At 38.1% G+C, this 18,855-nt stretch overlaps 2 protein-coding genes across 2 annotated transcripts; both read left to right on the forward strand.

Moving 5' to 3' along the window:
* The first annotated feature begins 541 nt into the window (after positions 1-541).
* Positions 542-2,026, forward strand: LOC131604565 (alkane hydroxylase MAH1-like). The gene has a single exon (XM_058876999.1). The coding sequence runs from the start codon at positions 542-544 to the stop codon at positions 2,024-2,026; it is 1,485 nt and encodes a 494-aa protein (XP_058732982.1).
* A 13,842-nt stretch (positions 2,027-15,868) lies between these two features.
* LOC131604567 (secreted RxLR effector protein 161-like) lies at positions 15,869-16,297 on the forward strand. The gene has a single exon (XM_058877000.1). It carries the CDS (start codon positions 15,869-15,871, stop codon positions 16,295-16,297), a length of 429 nt encoding a protein of 142 aa, XP_058732983.1.
* Positions 16,298-18,855: the final 2,558 nt, after the last annotated feature.

The following is an 18,855-nucleotide window of genomic DNA, read 5'->3' on the forward strand; positions in this document are numbered from 1 at the left end:
CTAATTTTTTTTTTTTTGGACTACAACAAAATTATAAAAATATGTACATTTAAACATGTCTTTAGAAACTGAATATCATTTGGATATAATTATAGAATTATAGAGACTAATTTCTCGAGTCTTATAAAACTTAAATGGATGAAATTTTTTTTCAAATTTTAATGATGTTGTATATTCAAACTTGATTTGAAAATTGAGTCATAGCTTTCTTAAGAGTCTAAAAATGTATTATATTTAATAATATAAATTATAATATAAATAAAGATTGTATAGATATTATGGTAAGGCTTTGGGAAGAAGGAAAAAAAAGTGAAAAGCTTTAACGTTGAAATATATCGAGTAGTAGAAAATAATAATTAATAAAGACTGTGTAACAAATGGTTCTCTATAAATAGCTTCTTAGCTTTCCCACAATACCACAACATTGCCAATATTCATGCTTAATTTTTGTAGCCTTGAGAATGAATCTCATATGAAAAAAAGAGTGAGTGTAACATATATATCATATATTACATAACATAGGTGATAGGCCTACAAACTAATGGCTTTGTTTGGTGTTGTAGAAATTCTTTTGGCAATTATTCTTTTCATTGCAATCCATTATTGGAAGCTAAACATAAACACACCTATAACAAAATGGCCTGTGATGAGAATGCTACCTGGTCTCTTATACAACATATCAAATATTCATGATTATATAAACTCAAAACTAAAACAAAATGGAGGAACTTTCATTTTCGAAGGACCATGGCTAACAAACATGAACATTGTTTTCACTTCTGATCCCATGAATGTGCAGCACATTACAAGCACAAAGTTTGAAAACTATGGGAAAGGAAATGATTTCAGAGAGATTTTCGAAGTACTCGGAGACGGAATTTTCAGGTCTGATTCCCATGTTTGGAAGTACAACAGAACCCTACTTCATTCAATTTTCAAGCAGGAAAGCTTTCAGGTATTTATTCAAAAAACCATTGAGAAAAAAATTTACAGTTATCTTCTAGTGTTTCTTGATCATGCTTGTGAAAATGGGGTGCAAGTGGATTTGCAAGATGTTTTTCAAAGGTTAACTTTTGATAATATATGTTGTATAGTATTAGGGTTTGATCCTGTTTGTCTTTCTATTGATCTCCCTGAAATTGCATGTGAGAGAGCCTTTACTCAAGCAGAAGACACATTGTTCTATAGACATGCAAAACCAAGATTCTTGTGGAAGTTGCAGAAATGGCTTCAAGTTGGTGAGGAGAAAAAGTTCATAGAGAATCAGAAAATTCTTGATGAAATGTTGTATTCAGAAATCAAATCCAAAAGAGATATTCAAAATCGAAACCAACAAAAACCTGACTTGTTGAACACCCTTATGAAAGAAGTGAGAGAAGGACAAAATCTAATAGATGACAAGTTTCTGAGAGACACCGCAATCAATCTACTTGCAGCTGGAAGAGACACTATAAGTTCTGGCCTTACTTGGTTTTTCTGGTTGGTTGCAACACACCCTGTTGTTGAAGCTAAGATTCTTGAAGAGATCAAAGAAAAACTATCATCAAAGAAAGATTTAGGAGTGGAAGGGCTTAGCAAGTTGGTTTATCTGCATGGAGCATTATGTGAAACCCTAAGGCTATATCCGCCGGTGCCTTTTGAGCATAAGTCTCCATTGAAACATGATGTGCTTCCTAGTGGACATAAGGTTAAGGAAAATACAATGATAGTGTATTCTCTATACTCAGTTGGAAGGGTGGAGGAAATATGGGGAGAAGATTGCTTGGAGTTTAAGCCAGAGAGATGGATTTCTAACAAAGGAGGGATAATTCATGTGCCTTCTTACAAGTTCATTGCTTTCAATGCTGGACCAAGAAGCTGTTTGGGTAAGGATATAAGTTTCATTGAGATGAAAATGGTGGCTGCTGCAATATTGATGAATTATCATGTTCATGTGGTGGAAGATCATCCTATAATCCCAAGTGTTTCTGTTGTTCTACATATGAAACATGGCTTGAAAGTTAATATTAAGAAAAGATCCATTTGATGATTATTAGGGATCTTTTGAAAATAATTGAACTTTATGTAATGTTTGTTTGCTTTTTTTAATGATTATTTGAATAATGTTCATGAATATTTTAAGGTTATTTGTTAGTAGTTTTCTATTTTAGTTCATTGCTTATTTCTTAAATATGAGAGAAAAATTCATTTTGCATGTTGAACATGTTCTAGTATCTTTGGTTTTTTGTTTTTCATTATACATTTATGTTTCATGCTCAATAGAGACATAACACAAAGGACTAGTTTCATAAATCACAAAGGACCATATTCATAATTATGTGGGACTAGTATAGTTCACACGGACCATTGATTTCTGTAGATTTGATACTGATGTTTTTGCTAAAATGGATCACTGTTTCCGAATTGATATGTTTACACAAATTTTTACATATACACCGTATATTTTTTTTAATAATCAAGATTTTATAAATAACAAGAACCAAAAGTTCTTACACACTTACAAAAGGCGAAACAAACCTGAAACCGTGAAAATTAAGCACCAAAATTATACACCGTATATGTATACGGTATTGGATACATTTTTTTTATTTTATTTACTATTTTAAGGGATATTGGAATTTGTGTCAAGCAAATTGAAGCTAACAATTACGGTGTAGTATATCTTTTTAAAGTAGAAATAGCACAACTCATAATATATATGCAGTAGTAATTAAGTGCTTAACATTGTGGCCATGCTAGTGGAACTCAATGGGACCACACGAATAGAGGAGTTGCATGAGCAAACAAAGTTAATTAAGTTGAACTAAATTTAATTAGTTTTTTTTTTAGCTAGGATATATTGATAGGAGTACTAGGGGTACTCCAATCCAGATACGAAATGATAAAAATGGCCAAAAATAAAATTACAATCCAATAGGAACTTAAACTAAAAAATGCAAAGGATCTTTGCAAAAATTATAAAAGTTACTATTGGTATGAGTAATATAATATCTCCCACCATAGACTATTTCCAAGCCAAAATCTTGATGTTCCAAACCAAATCTAACAAAATACAAGATTCGCTCTTAAATATCGCCGCATTACGAGTAGTCCAAATGCTCCAACAAACCACCAACCAAATAAAGCCTTCCTTGCCATTTCTCACTTTCTTACTTCTGAAAAAATCTAACTAGAAAGCGTAGTTGTTGCGTATCGATAAACCTTGCTCCACTTGAATGCCAAACCAAATTCCTACTTCACCCCATACCCGTTTCGCGATCGAACAAGAAATCAGAATATGATGTATAGATTCGTCCGTTTCAGAACAGAAATAACAAGACAACTCTGACAAAGTTGTCACAATACCTCTAACACAAAGCAAATCTTTTGTCGGTAACCTGTTCCAAAAGTACCTCCAGCCGATTGCGTTGATTCTAAACAGAATCGATGTCTTCCAAATATAATCAAAAACTTGATGATGAACCGCTTCCAGCACCCTTTCGTTTGGCACCGACGGAACATGAAGGACCTTGTAACCACTCTATATTGTGTATCCCTCAATCATATTATTGTTCCATACTATAAGATCCTGCACATCACTCCTCATGCTAACATCCTGTGGAAATAAACTCAAAGCTGCCTTGTCACTAATCACGCCTGGGTCATGAGAAGCTGGTATTCCAATTCCCCCCCAAGTCCACCTGTTATGGATTATACTCCCTGCCTCAGCCACACTGCAACCTTTCATCGTGCTCAAAGCATAAAGATCTGGAAAAATAAATTTCAGAGTTTCGTCTTTGATCCACGCCGCTTTCCGGAAAGAAATACTATTACCATTTCCCATTGAAAAATGGCATCTGCTCAAGAAATCCTCTCAAAAATACCGATTCTCCAAGTTAATTATGTCTTTCCACGAAATAGATTTAGATTTTTTACGACAAGACACGGTACCGATTTGAACAAGCAGCTGAATATTCCCATATCTTGCAGACAAAACTTCCCTCCATTTCGCTTCTTCCCCTTCAAGAATCCTCCATTTCCACTTTAACAACAACACCGTATTAAAGTCCTCGATGTTTTTCAGCCCTAAACCCCCTTCTTTCATTGGTAAGCACAAAAACTTCCATCCTATCCAATGGACTTTCTTCTTCCCCACGTTTCTGCCCCACAGAAAGTGACTTTGAATAGCGTTAATTTCTTGGCAAACCTTCTTTGGAGCCCTGAAAAAAGATAGGTGAAATATAGCCAGACTAAAGCGTAGTTGTTGCGTATCGATAAACCTTGCTCCACTTGAATGCCAAACCAAATTCCTACTTCACCCCATACCCGTTTCGCGATCGAACAAGAAATCAGAATATGATGTATAGATTCGTCCGTTTCAGAACAGAAATAACAAGACAACTCTGACAAAGTTGTCACAATACCTCTAACACAAAGCAAATCTTTTGTCGGTAACCTGTTCCAAAAGTACCTCCAGCCGATTGCGTTGATTCTAAACGGAATCGATGTCTTCCAAATATAATCAAAAACTTGATGATGAACCGCTTCCAGCACCCTTTCGTTTGGCACCGACGGAACATGAAGGACCTTGTAACCACTCTATATTGTGTATCCCTCAATCATATTATTGTTCCATACTATAAGATCCTGCACATCACTCCTCATGCTAACATCCTGTGGAAATAAACTCAAAGCTGCCTTGTCACTAATCACGCCTGGGTCATGAGAAGCTGGTATTCCAAATTCCCCCCAAGTCCACCTGTTATGGATTATACTCCCTGCCTCAGCCACACTGCAACCTTTCATCGTGCTCAAAGCATAAAGATCTGGAAAAATAAATTTCAGAGTTTCGTCTTTGATCCACGCCGCTTTCCGGAAAGAAATACTATTACCATTTCCCATTGAAAAATGGCATCTGCTCAAGAAATCCTCTCAAAAATACCGATTCTCCAAGTTAATTATGTCTTTCCACGAAATAGATTTAGATTTTTTACGACAAGACACGGTACCGATTTGAACAAGCAGCTGAATATTCCCATATCTTGCAGACAAAACTTCCCTCCATTTCGCTTCTTCCCCTTCAAGAATCCTCCATTTCCACTTTAACAACAACACCGTATTAAAGTCCTCGATGTTTTTCAGCCCTAAACCCCCTTCTTTCATTGGTAAGCACAAAAACTTCCATCCTATCCAATGGACTTTCTTCTTCCCCACGTTTCTGCCCCACAGAAAGTGACTTTGAATAGCGTTAATTTCTTGGCAAACCTTCTTTGGAGCCCTGAAAAAAGATAGGTGAAATATAGCCAGACTAAAGCGTAGTTGTTGCGTATCGATAAACCTTGCTCCACTTGAATGCCAAACCAAATTCCTACTTCACCCCATACCCGTTTCGCGATCGAACAAGAAATCAGAATATGATGTATAGATTCGTCCGTTTCAGAACAGAAATAACAAGACAACTCTGACAAAGTTGTCACAATACCTCTAACACAAAGCAAATCTTTTGTCGGTAACCTGTTCCAAAAGTACCTCCAGCCGATTGCGTTGATTCTAAACGGAATCGATGTCTTCCAAATATAATCAAAAACTTGATGATGAACCGCTTCCAGCACCCTTTCGTTTGGCACCGACGGAACATGAAGGACCTTGTAACCACTCTATATTGTGTATCCCTCAATCATATTATTGTTCCATACTATAAGATCCTGCACATCACTCCTCATGCTAACATCCTGTGGAAATAAACTCAAAGCTGCCTTGTCACTAATCACGCCTGGGTCATGAGAAGCTGGTATTCCAAATTCCCCCCAAGTCCACCTGTTATGGATTATACTCCCTGCCTCAGCCACACTGCAACCTTTCATCGTGCTCAAAGCATAAAGATCTGGAAAAATAAATTTCAGAGTTTCGTCTTTGATCCACGCCGCTTTCCGGAAAGAAATACTATTACCATTTCCCATTGAAAAATGGCATCTGCTCAAGAAATCCTCTCAAAAATACCGATTCTCCAAGTTAATTATGTCTTTCCACGAAATAGATTTAGATTTTTTACGACAAGACACGGTACCGATTTGAACAAGCAGCTGAATATTCCCATATCTTGCAGACAAAACTTCCCTCCATTTCGCTTCTTCCCCTTCAAGAATCCTCCATTTCCACTTTAACAACAACACCGTATTAAAGTCCTCGATGTTTTTCAGCCCTAAACCCCCTTCTTTCATTGGTAAGCACAAAAACTTCCATCCTATCCAATGGACTTTCTTCTTCCCCACGTTTCTGCCCCACAGAAAGTGACTTTGAATAGCGTTAATTTCTTGGCAAACCTTCTTTGGAGCCCTGAAAAAAGATAGGTGAAATATAGCCAGACTAAAGCGTAGTTGTTGCGTATCGATAAACCTTGCTCCACTTGAATGCCAAACCAAATTCCTACTTCACCCCATACCCGTTTCGCGATCGAACAAGAAATCAGAATATGATGTATAGATTCGTCCGTTTCAGAACAGAAATAACAAGACAACTCTGAAAAAGTTGTCACAATACCTCTAACACAAAGCAAATCTTTTGTCGGTAACCTGTTCCAAAAGTACCTCCAGCCGATTGCGTTGATTCTAAACGGAATCGATGTCTTCCAAATATAATCAAAAACTTGATGATGAACCGCTTCCAGCACCCTTTCGTTTGGCACCGACGGAACATGAAGGACCTTGTAACCACTCTATATTGTGTATCCCTCAATCATATTATTGTTCCATACTATAAGATCCTGCACATCACTCCTCATGCTAACATCCTGTGGAAATAAACTCAAAGCTGCCTTGTCACTAATCACGCCTGGGTCATGAGAAGCTGGTATTCCAAATTCCCCCCAAGTCCACCTGTTATGGATTATACTCCCTGCCTCAGCCACACTGCAACCTTTCATCGTGCTCAAAGCATAAAGATCTGGAAAAATAAATTTCAGAGTTTCGTCTTTGATCCACGCCGCTTTCCGGAAAGAAATACTATTACCATTTCCCATTGAAAAATGGCATCTGCTCAAGAAATCCTCTCAAAAATACCGATTCTCCAAGTTAATTATGTCTTTCCACGAAATAGATTTAGATTTTTTACGACAAGACACGGTACCGATTTGAACAAGCAGCTGAATATTCCCATATCTTGCAGACAAAACTTCCCTCCATTTCGCTTCTTCCCCTTCAAGAATCCTCCATTTCCACTTTAACAACAACACCGTATTAAAGTCCTCGATGTTTTTCAGCCCTAAACCCCCTTCTTTCATTGGTAAGCACAAAAACTTCCATCCTATCCAATGGACTTTCTTCTTCCCCACGTTTCTGCCCCACAGAAAGTGACTTTGAATAGCGTTAATTTCTTGGCAAACCTTCTTTGGAGCCCTGAAAAAAGATAGGTGAAATATAGCCAGACTAAAGCGTAGTTGTTGCGTATCGATAAACCTTGCTCCACTTGAATGCCAAACCAAATTCCTACTTCACCCCATACCCGTTTCGCGATCGAACAAGAAATCAGAATATGATGTATAGATTCGTCCGTTTCAGAACAGAAATAACAAGACAACTCTGAAAAAGTTGTCACAATACCTCTAACACAAAGCAAATCTTTTGTCGGTAACCTGTTCCAAAAGTACCTCCAGCCGATTGCGTTGATTCTAAACGGAATCGATGTCTTCCAAATATAATCAAAAACTTGATGATGAACCGCTTCCAGCACCCTTTCGTTTGGCACCGACGGAACATGAAGGACCTTGTAACCACTCTATATTGTGTATCCCTCAATCATATTATTGTTCCATACTATAAGATCCTGCACATCACTCCTCATGCTAACATCCTGTGGAAATAAACTCAAAGCTGCCTTGTCACTAATCACGCCTGGGTCATGAGAAGCTGGTATTCCAAATTCCCCCCAAGTCCACCTGTTATGGATTATACTCCCTGCCTCAGCCACACTGCAACCTTTCATCGTGCTCAAAGCATAAAGATCTGGAAAAATAAATTTCAGAGTTTCGTCTTTGATCCACGCCGCTTTCCGGAAAGAAATACTATTACCATTTCCCATTGAAAAATGGCATCTGCTCAAGAAATCCTCTCAGAAATACCGATTCTCCAAGTTAATTATGTCTTTCCACGAAATAGATTTAGATTTTTTACGACAAGACACGGTACCGATTTGAACAAGCAGCTGAATATTCCCATATCTTGCAGACAAAACTTCCCTCCATTTCGCTTCTTCCCCTTCAAGAATCCTCTATTTCCACTTTAACAACAACACCGTATTAAAGTCCTCGATGTTTTTCAGCCCTAAACCCCCTTCTTTCATTGGTAAGCACAAAAACTTCCATCCTATCCAATGGACTTTCTTCTTCCCCACGTTTCTGCCCCACAGAAAGTGACTTTGAATAGCGTTAATTTCTTGGCAAACCTTCTTTGGAGCCCTTTAAAAAGATAGGTGAAATATAGCCAGACTACTCAGAACAGATTTAATTAGAGTGATTCTACCACCTAAAGATAATATTCTTCCTTTCTAACAGCAAAGTCGGCCTTTTATCTTTTTCACCAAAGGAATCCAAGATGGGATTCTCCTTGGATTCGACCCTATCGGTAATCCGAGGAAAGTAAACTCTTTCTCTTCTATTCTTCAATAGAGGAAATTGGTTGCAGCTAACAGAAAGTGTGGATTCATGTTCACACCAATCAGTTTACTTTTGTGAAAATTAACTCCTAGCCACGATATCAATTCGAGTCCTCTTAGAATCGTCTTTAGAGACCAAACATGTTGCCATCCTCCATTACCTATCAGCAAAGTGTCGTCGACAAATTGTAAAATATCGACCGAGCAAACCAGCCAGCGCTTCAACCACTATAACAAAGAGAAAGGGGGAAATGGGATCTCCTTGACGAAGACCTCTCTCAACGGCAAATTATTTTGTAGGACTCGCGTTCAAGAGCACGGACATATAACTCGAGAAAATAGTTGCCTCCATCCATCGCAACCATTTATCACCGAATCCCATCTTTTTCAACATATATCTAAGAAATTGCCAGCTAACTTTATCGTATGCCTTCTCGAAATCGACCTTAAACAACATACATTCCTTCCTCTCCTTTGTAGTAAAATCCACAAATTCGTTTGCAATGATAGCACCGTCCATCAGCTGCCTTCCGGGAACAAAAGTTGTTTGAGTAGTAGACACAATCTTGCCAATAACCCTTTTGAGTCTTGCAGATAGCAGTTTTGAAATAACCTTGTAAAGACACCCGACTAAGCAAATAGGGTGGTAGTCTTCTAATCCAAGAGGAATGTTCTTCTTAGGAATCAAAGTAAGAAAAGATGATGTGATCTCTTTGGATAAAACCGCGTATTCGTGAAAATCGTTGATGAAACAGATAAAATCTTCTTTTAAAAAAGCCCAACAGTTTTTGATGAAGAAAAAATTATATCCGTCCAGTCCCGGACTCTTGGAACTATCGCAACCCCACACTGCTTCTTTGATTTCAGATTCAGAAAAAGGAAGCTTCAAGGAATTTGATTCCTCCTGAGATATAGATTTGAAGTTGATACCTTCTAGAACAGGGCGACTATCTTCTTCTTCCTTGAACGATTCTGAAAAAAATCTCCTAACCTCTTCCTTGACTTCCACCACTGAATCCAGTCTGCCATTAGGGGATATAAGCGCTCCTATGTAATTCCTACGTCTCTGATCCTTCATAATTTTATGAAAATAATCGCTGTTACAATCTCCTTCATTGTCCCATTTCATTCTTGACTTTTGAAGGATCATGTTCTCTTTGATCTTCAAATCGAGCCACATTCGTCTAACCGCTTCACTACGAATGGCCAGAACTTCTTCATCATCGTCTTCCCTGCAAGAAGCAAGAAGATCATCTGCCTCATTAATAACTTTCACATCTAATCAATATCCAAATCCCTCTTTCCAAAAACCGTCTTGTTCCACAAAATGAGTTTACTCTTCAAAATCCTTAATTTATCTTTAAGGATGAAATCTCCTCTTCCTGATACTTCAATACCCTTCCATTCCTTTTCCACGAAATCTAAAAAAACCTTGTTACCGAACCATTCGTTGTTGAAACGATTAGGTTTAGGACCCTAATTCGAACCATCAACCATGAGCCAAATTGGACAGTGATCGGAGATGTCCCTGTTACCTATCATTTGCCCCACAATATCCAGATTTTTATCATTGTTTCAGATACAAGGAACCGATCTAAACTGCTCATGGCTCTCCCCTTCCCGCCGAACTAGCTGAATCTTTTTTCTTTACTATGAACATCCACCAGGTTGCACTCTTCAATGAAACCTGCAAAACCAGAAATCTCAGAGCTCCTTATTAGTTGACCTCAACCTTGAATACCTGGTTTTAGCTTCTATCAAATCCCCATCTAAATTTAATTAGTTAGTGTATTGTTATTTAAATGAGATTCAAATAAAGGAAAATTTAAGTTGAACTTAAATTTATTTAATTTTATTAATTAAGTGCAACGTAATTTAATTTAATTTTTGTAAAAGAAAAATTATTGAATAAAAATTCTCTAATAAGAGATGGTTTAGACGAACACTCTTTAACGCAATGGTCTTGTTAAAATTAATGTGTTGTAACCACCACTATTAGTAAGCATTATGAAAGAAGTGTAACCATCGCATTATAATGATTGTCTTTATTTAGAGTTATGTTAGAGTTGTATCATTAAGATTGAGAGAACCAAAGAGTCCTCATCTTAATTATCATCTTATTGTCTTCTATGTCAGTTTTGATTCAAGCCTATATAAAGACTTTGTAATGCTAAGAAAGATATAGCAGTGGGTGGTGAATTAAATAAAATTAGCAGTTTTTTCAATGGTCATCCACCAGTAGAAGTATAGTGCAGAAAGTGACTAAAACCAGTTTTCCTCTGCAGAATCCTGCAACACTATAATTTATAACATACCACCTCTAGAATACCACCAACAGAGTGGTATCAGAGCTGCAGATCCTTCCAGCTGCAGCAAAAACAACAAAAGTTATGGCTTCCACAAACAACCCTTCCGCAACTTACAGCAATGTCAGAGTTCCTCTATTTGAATGAGAGAACTATGATTTTTGGGCTGTTAAAATGGAGACTCTATTCACATCTTTGGATGTTCTAGAGTATGTCAAAAACGGGTATGAAGAACCGGCACCAACAGAGGCTGAAAAATCAAAAGAAAAGGCTGAAGAATCAAGCCAACGACTTGAAGAGTTGAAGAAGAAGAAGATCACAGATGATGGATTTCTTGGGATGATTCAAAGAGGAGTCTCTCTATCCATTTTCCCATGGATTATGAGAGCTAAAACATCAAAAGAAGCCCGGAGTATCCTACAACAAGAGTTCGAAGGAGACTCGAAGGTGAGAACGCAATGCCACAATTACAAGAGATTCTGGCACCTTCAAAAGGATTGTCGTCTTGCAAATCAGCAACATGCTTCGTACGCAGTGTCATACCCCAAAATTTGCCCGATCAAATTTACGTCCGTTAATCCATCAAGGTTCAAAATTAAGAGTCATGGGGTTTGACATTTCTATTGTCAAACCCGCTCTCTTATAAATCAGATATATATATATATATACTAGGATTAAAATTGTGGAGGGGGGATTTGATAAGGTTTGGCAGCCAAAGAACATACGGACAAAAACTTCAAAAACTCAAGGAAAAAGTCAAAATCGTTGGGGAGGATACAAAGGTTCTCAAGCCGAATTCGAGACTAAAAAACACTCCTGGGACCTCTATAGAGCGATTGCAACTATCATCGAAGCCTGCAGCGTCAAGAACCTCCACCTACAGGAATTCTGTTTGAGCTTTTAAAAGAAAGCTTCGATTTCCACGGTTCACGAGTGATTAATATATTTCGTTTGCATATTTGTGTTCTGATTGTTATCCCGAAGCTTTCCATATAGATTTATTGAAGTTTGGTTGCAGATCCAAGAATCCACTATGGCTAGGTTATCCAAGCTCTAAATTGGGATTATTTGATACAAGTTAAATTGGACGAAATCAAGGCTATTATCTTGCTCAGGGGATCAAACTGAGTTGATCCATGCCCTTCAATTTAATTTACAGACCGTATTTGACGTTTTATGATGTTCAGGTGATATGACCACATTTGAAAAACGTTGCCATAGGGGTCTGTGGTTTTCTGAAAATTTCACGAAGGGGAAGATGGGGCTGGGCGCGAAATGTTCTTTTTATTTCTTTAAAACGGTTTCGTTTTATACATATAAAACTGCATTTAACTTTTATTCAGCGTGGAAATACAGCACAGTTGGCACTGGCGTATTGCTTGCAATCCAGAAGGCATGGGCTCGATCCCCAGGTCATGTAATTGTTTTTATTATTTTCTTAAACTTGTTTCCTTATGATCATACATGAATCCAGCGCACGCGTTCTCGTCCAGCTCACGATACAACCTCAGCCTTTGGCCCTTGGATTTACTACGATCAAGATCTGAAGGGTAAGAAGGTGCAGATCCACCATGGAGCCTCATAGGCGTGCTGCACGGGATCCCACCCAGGTTTTATCATTCTTTTTAATAATATGATTATATAATTGAATTCAATATTTTGTATGTATATAATTTAGTTTAAAATTAAATTAATAATATATTTAAATTAGAATTAGGTTTAGGATTATTTTCTCGATTGTTCGACTATTCAAATTTAATTTATTTAATCGGTTTAAACCATTAATTTTAATTATTGTTAAATCACAAAAACCCTAGAAAGGGTATATTAGGGTTTATCCAATCCCATTACCGTTGGGGCAAATAAATTTAATCTGATATTAATTTAATTAATTCTTGAATAATTCTCTCCTCGACCCGACTAAAGCTATTAGTCGCATTAGACGAGAGATAAAACAATAAAACATGAGATTTAATTACAAAAATAAAATACATTCAATTTGCTACCCGCGACGATCGAATCTATCGGTCAGAGTAATCAGCAATACCCCATAATCCGTTAGCTATAATGATCAAATCTATTGATCATCGCATCTACCGGTGACATATTAAATCAGGGTTGTACGCCCATACATTCAAAATACACTAAACCACGACACTAGGGATTTTCATCCTTTTTAGTCAGGCAACTCAAAATGCCTTTCAAATCACAACTTCTAAAACTACGACAGGCCATTCAAAAAGCCTTAAAACCATATCACATCAAATTCAAAGGCGTACAACCCTGTGCCCGAACTACGTTGACTTTGATTCTCCATAAGGAGATACGTAGGCACTTGGATAACCAAGGCGAGTCCCCTTCCCCAAAATCTCACTTTTTCCCCTATTCACTTCTTTAGCTATTAAACCCTAATAAATTTAGCCATAAAACTGTTACGTTAGATTCAAAGCCATAGGAAAAGGTTGAGGGTGCCTAACACCTTCCCTCGACCTGATTATAATAATCTTACCCCGATCTCTATACTGCGTAGGGTTTCTTATTCGCCTTTCAGAATAGGTGGCGACTCTAAAAGTCTTTAATTTTTAGGGCAGGTTGCTACACGCAAAAGGAGAATCTGATGAAGGAAATTTGTTTTTTGCTTGTCAAAAAGCATTTCATGAAGAAGGTAAAAATGTTTGGTATTTGGACAGCGGCTGTAGCAACCATATGACCGGACAGAAGGAAGCATTTATAAACATTGATTCTTCATTCGGTCAAAAGTTAAATTAGGCAATGGAGAACATGTTGAAGTGAAAGGGAAAGGAAGCATTGGAGTCACCACGAATCAAGGATGCAAACTCATACATGACACGCTTTATGTGCCAGAATTAGACGAAAATTTGCTTAGCATTGGACAACTTCTGGAGCACGACTATTATTTAAACTTTGAGAATAGAGTGTGCAGAACTTTTGACTCAGAAAGAAGAAGTGTTGCCGTTGTGAAGATGACGAGCAACAGGAGCTTTCCACTATCTTTCTACTATGAGAAAAATGTAAGCTTGATGGCCATAGAAGAGAATGACTCGTCTTTATGGAACAGGAGACTTGGGCATTTGAATTACAAAAGTCTCAAGTTACTCTATCAAAAGAAGATGGTGTATGGGCTGCCAAGAATCGAAGAAAAATCTGGTGGGTGTGAAAGATGTGTCCTTGGGAAACACCACCAGCAACCATTTCCAAAGGAAGGTGCATGGAGAGCCAAACAAGTGTTGGAACTTGTACACAGAGATATGTGTGGCCCTATGAATACTTTGTATCATGGCAAAAATAGGTACTTTATCTTGTTTATTAACAACTTTACCCGCATGACTTGGGTATATTTCATGAGACAAAAATATGAAGCGTTTGTAATCTTTAAGAAATTCAAAGCGTTAGTTGAAAAACAAAGTGGCAGATTTATAAAGATGCTGAGAAGTGATCGAGGGAAGGAGTACACCTCAAATGAATTTCACAAATTTTGTGAAGATGAAGGTGTTGAAAGACAGCTCACTGTTGGCTATACACCTCAGCAAAATGGTGTATCTGAAAGAAAGAACCAAAAAGTGATGGAGATGGCGAAATCTATGCTACTTGAGAATCGTTTGCCTAAAACCTTTTGGCCCGAGGTTGTTAACACTGCTGTGTATTTGATGAACAGGTGTCCTACAAAGGTCGTGTGGAAAAAGACTCCATTTGAAGCCTGGAGTGGAAGAACATCGTCGGTGAACCATCTTAGAATTTTTGGATGTGTTTTCTATGCTTAAATTCCTAAATAAAAGAGGACAAAGCTGGAAGAAACAAGTGAAAGATGTGTCTTTATTGGCTATAGTTCCATGTCAAAGGGCTATAAACTTTACAACTTGAAGACAAACAAGGTGATCATTAGCCGGGATGTTGTATTTGATGAGAACGCTTCTTGGAATTGGGAAGAAGACAAAATGAAGGAGAAAACAGTCCTTGCAATCATATTACAACAACAAAATTCAACAGCTGAGAATGAGCAACCAGCCCCATGTACACTAAGTTCCTCATCCTCTCCAAGTTTACCAAATTCAAGTTCATCATCTCCCAGCTCAACTCCAATAAAATTGAAGGATTTGAGTGATATTTATGCAAGATGCAACTATTGTGTTGTGGAACCAGAAACTTTTGACTAAGCAATCAAAGAAGATGTTTGGAGGAATGCGATGCAAGAAGAGATAAATGCCATTGAGAAAAACAAAACACTGCAATTAGTTGAAAAGCCAAATGACAAAGAAGCTATTGGAGTAAAATGGGTGTACAAATTGAAGCATAATCCAGATGGGTCAATTCAAAGAGCCAAGGCTAGATTGGTAGTAAAAGGCTATGCACAACAGCCTGGAATTGACTATAGTGAAACTTTTGCCCCAGTTGCAAGATTGGATACTGTACAAACAGTTATTGCATTAGCAGCTCAGAAAGGGTGAAACCAGTACCCACTTGATGTGAAGTCAGCTTCCCTGAATGGAGAATTAAAAGAAGAGGTATATGTGCAGCAACCTCAAAGCTTTGTGACTAAAGGCCAAGAAGAAAAAGTTTACAATTTGAAGAAAGCTCTATATGGGTTGAAACAAACCCCTAGAGCGTGGTATAGTGGAATTGACAATTACATCATTCAACAAGGATTTCAAAGACGTCAGAGTGAGCATACCTTGTATGTGAAGCATCAAGGTAAAGATGATATCCTTCTTGTTGCCCTTTATGTTGATTATTTGGTGTATACGGGTAACAACAAGAAAATGGTTGAAAATTCTAAAATAGAAATGATGAAAAAATATGAGATGAGTGATCTTGGCTTGCTGCATCATTTTCTTGGTATTGAGGTTTACCAAGATGAATATGGAGTTTTTATTTGTCAAAGGAGATATGCTGAAAATATTTTGAAAAAGCTTGGCATGAATGGCTGCAAACCTGTTGATATTCCTTTAGTGGTGAATGAAAAATTAAAGAAGGAAGATGGTGGAAGATTAGTAGATGCACGGATGAATAGAAGTTTGGTTGGAAGTGTGTTTTATCTAACAGCTACACGACCCGATTTAATGTTTGAAGCTAGTTTACTCTCAAGGTTCATGAGTAAACCAAGTCATTTACACCTTGGAGCAGCAAAAAGAGTTCTAAGGTATGTCATGGGAACCATGGAGCATGGAATCAAGTTTGAAAAGAATTTTAAACTCGAAGTTAAGGGCTACTGTGACAGTGATTGGGCTAGAGGTGTTGATGACATGAAAAGCACTTATGGTTATGTGTTCAGCCTGGGTTTCAGAGTAATTTCTTGGTGTTCCAAGAAACAAGACACTGTAGCGCATTCTTCAGCTGAAGCATAATATTTTGCAGCTAGTTTGGCTACACAACAATCATTGTGGTTGAGAAGAATACTTGAAGATATCGGAGAAAAGATAGAAGAAAGTCTGCTGCTTCACTGTGACAATAAATCAGCAATAGCCATGGCGAAGAATCCTATTTTCCATAGTCGAACAAGACATATTAATATAAAGCACCACTTCATTTAAAGTTTGATCTAAGATGGCGATGTGCAGTTAGTGTTCTGCAATTTACAAGAGCAGCTTGCAGTAATTTTTAAATGTTTATTTAATTACTTGTTTTACTGTATTTTCTGGGATTATAAATTGTTGTTAAACCTAAGCGTGGGAATTATATTTAAGACACGAGGGGAAATACATCGCCTACGAGTCTTATTATAATTCCACTCAAAGTGGGTTGAATATCCGGAAATGTCTGATACGAGGCTTGACCTTGTTGAGGGTTGGACTTGGTATTTGGCTGATCTCTCTGGGAACCTACCCCTAAAACTCGAACCTCATGGATAAATGAGTTGTTCTAAAATCCAAAGAGACAAAAAGTCTCGGCGGCTACGAACAACCCCATGAGACCTTCTAGGACATACCAATGGGAAGGGTAGGCACCCTAAGCCGTTACGTCGAACCTATGAACCTAGGACTTATGTGCTTACGTGCTTATTATATATGTGGAATTTATATACTGCGAATGCCTTGCATTCTAATTTTTTGCAGGTACTCCTACGCGTTCCCTAGCCTGTAGGGATTATATTTCTCAAATCGCATCCTTCGTATGAAGGACATCTTTGTTAGCATACGTCAATTGGCCTCTCGATGGCCATGCGATTCAGTGACTATCTTGAACGGTCACCCCGTGCTTACATATACGCATTCCCTAGCCTATAGGGATTCTGTTTCTAAAAATCACATCCCTCATACGAAGGACATCTTCGTCTACGCACGTTGATTGGCCTCTCGATGGCCATGAGAGTTGGTAACTGTCTTGAACGGTCAACCCGTGCTTGTTTCCGCGCACCCTCTAACTTATAGGGTTTGGATTCCCATCTATACATATTTCATCCCTAGCTTGTAGGGATTTCTCTTCATCCGATATCGTCCTTAGATAGGTTGTGTTCCGCATAGAGAACCTTCCCACGAGGGACAACTTCGTTGGTACATGTCGAACGGCCTCTCGATGGCCATGAGACTTGGTGACTGTCTTGAACGGTCACCAGCCGCTACCTTCTACATACTCTCGAATCTAAGGGATTTCCCTTAGCGTGTCATAACATTTATCCTGCAATGATTCAACGAGGGTCTAATGTCACCTCTAAGGTTATCCCTAGGATTATACGTCACACATCTGCATTGCATATAAGAATTCATAGCGTACAAAAAAAAGGAGTCTTTCGCATAAGCATGCATTTTCATTTTCATGCATTCATTTACATTGGCATTTTCACTTCTACCTTCGCCCGTATTCGTACTTACCGCGCTAGCCGATTTCCCGAGACCCGCGAAAAATCCAAAGGATCATAAACTATGGAGAAAGGAGGATCAATTATTGGGAGTGAGCCTGGTCCTACAAAGGAAAGAGAGGATGCCTTTCACCGTGCCAGCCACGTGTCCATGCCTTGTCATAACAGGATCATAAATACAACAAAGGTTATCGTCGAGCAAGGATTAGTTCAACAAAAGAGTTCCCCCATAGATACACACAAGGGGTATCTAGTCATAAAGGGGTTCATCTATGAACATAGTAAAATTTATGTGGACGCTCTATGATAACTTGGGGGCAAGGGTCAGTCCAACTGGGGCAATACCCTGAACAAAAATGCATAACTACGATGGAGGAAAGGCGACGTATGTTAACTCCACGCCAAGGGGCAAAAGGGTCATAGGCTATCTTTATTAATCTACAAACCCTGAAGGTTGCAATGGTGTGATACTATCCTTAGGAAAAGCAAAAGAGGTTTAGTCAAAGGAAACTCATGAAGTTCCGATACGACGAAAACCCACCGCTAACAATTTATTCCCGACAACTTTGACGCGCCCAAGGAGAATTCGAGATTACCCTTTACTCCTGCTAGTCTAGGAACTAAGGAGTAAAACAAGGTCAATGGATTTACAAAGGAGATTGTCCCTAAGATTAATAGGTGTTTATCATGTCAGAACTTCAACCCCTACGATCGCTAAGTGTCACTCTAGATAAAAGTTGTACCTTCGGATTAGCAATTCTAATGGGATGACCATGCAGGTTTTGGAGTCAATTCATTCGCTCACTACTACGACTTTCCAGTCGCATACTTCTATTTTCAATTTCAAATTTAGGATTATTAACAAACTTAAGGGAGAATGACGAATACAAATAACTAAGTCCAGCTAAACATACGCTTTCAAGGTAAGACCGAACCGATGATGTACAGGCATTGTTTCAATTCCCAAACAGTGGAGATATAAGGATGTTAATCCCTCGTCACCCCCTCGAGCCAGGAGTTGGAGCTTGTTTCTACGTTTAAAAAAAAATAAAAAAAATCTTGATTTTAACCAGGGGCAGGGTAGATTTCAATTAATTAAATGGCGTG

This window comes from Vicia villosa, linkage group LG5, assembly GCF_029867415.1.
Source record: "Vicia villosa cultivar HV-30 ecotype Madison, WI linkage group LG5, Vvil1.0, whole genome shotgun sequence".
Classification (NCBI taxonomy): domain Eukaryota; kingdom Viridiplantae; phylum Streptophyta; class Magnoliopsida; order Fabales; family Fabaceae; genus Vicia; species Vicia villosa.

What these genes read in the sequence shown, in the direction of transcription:
- LOC131604565 (XM_058876999.1), top strand. Translation starts at nt 542, where the DNA reads ATGGCTTTGTTTGGTGTTGTAGAAATTCTTTTGGCAATTATTCTTTTC.
- LOC131604567 (XM_058877000.1), top strand. Translation starts at nt 15,869, where the DNA reads ATGAATGGCTGCAAACCTGTTGATATTCCTTTAGTGGTGAATGAAAAA.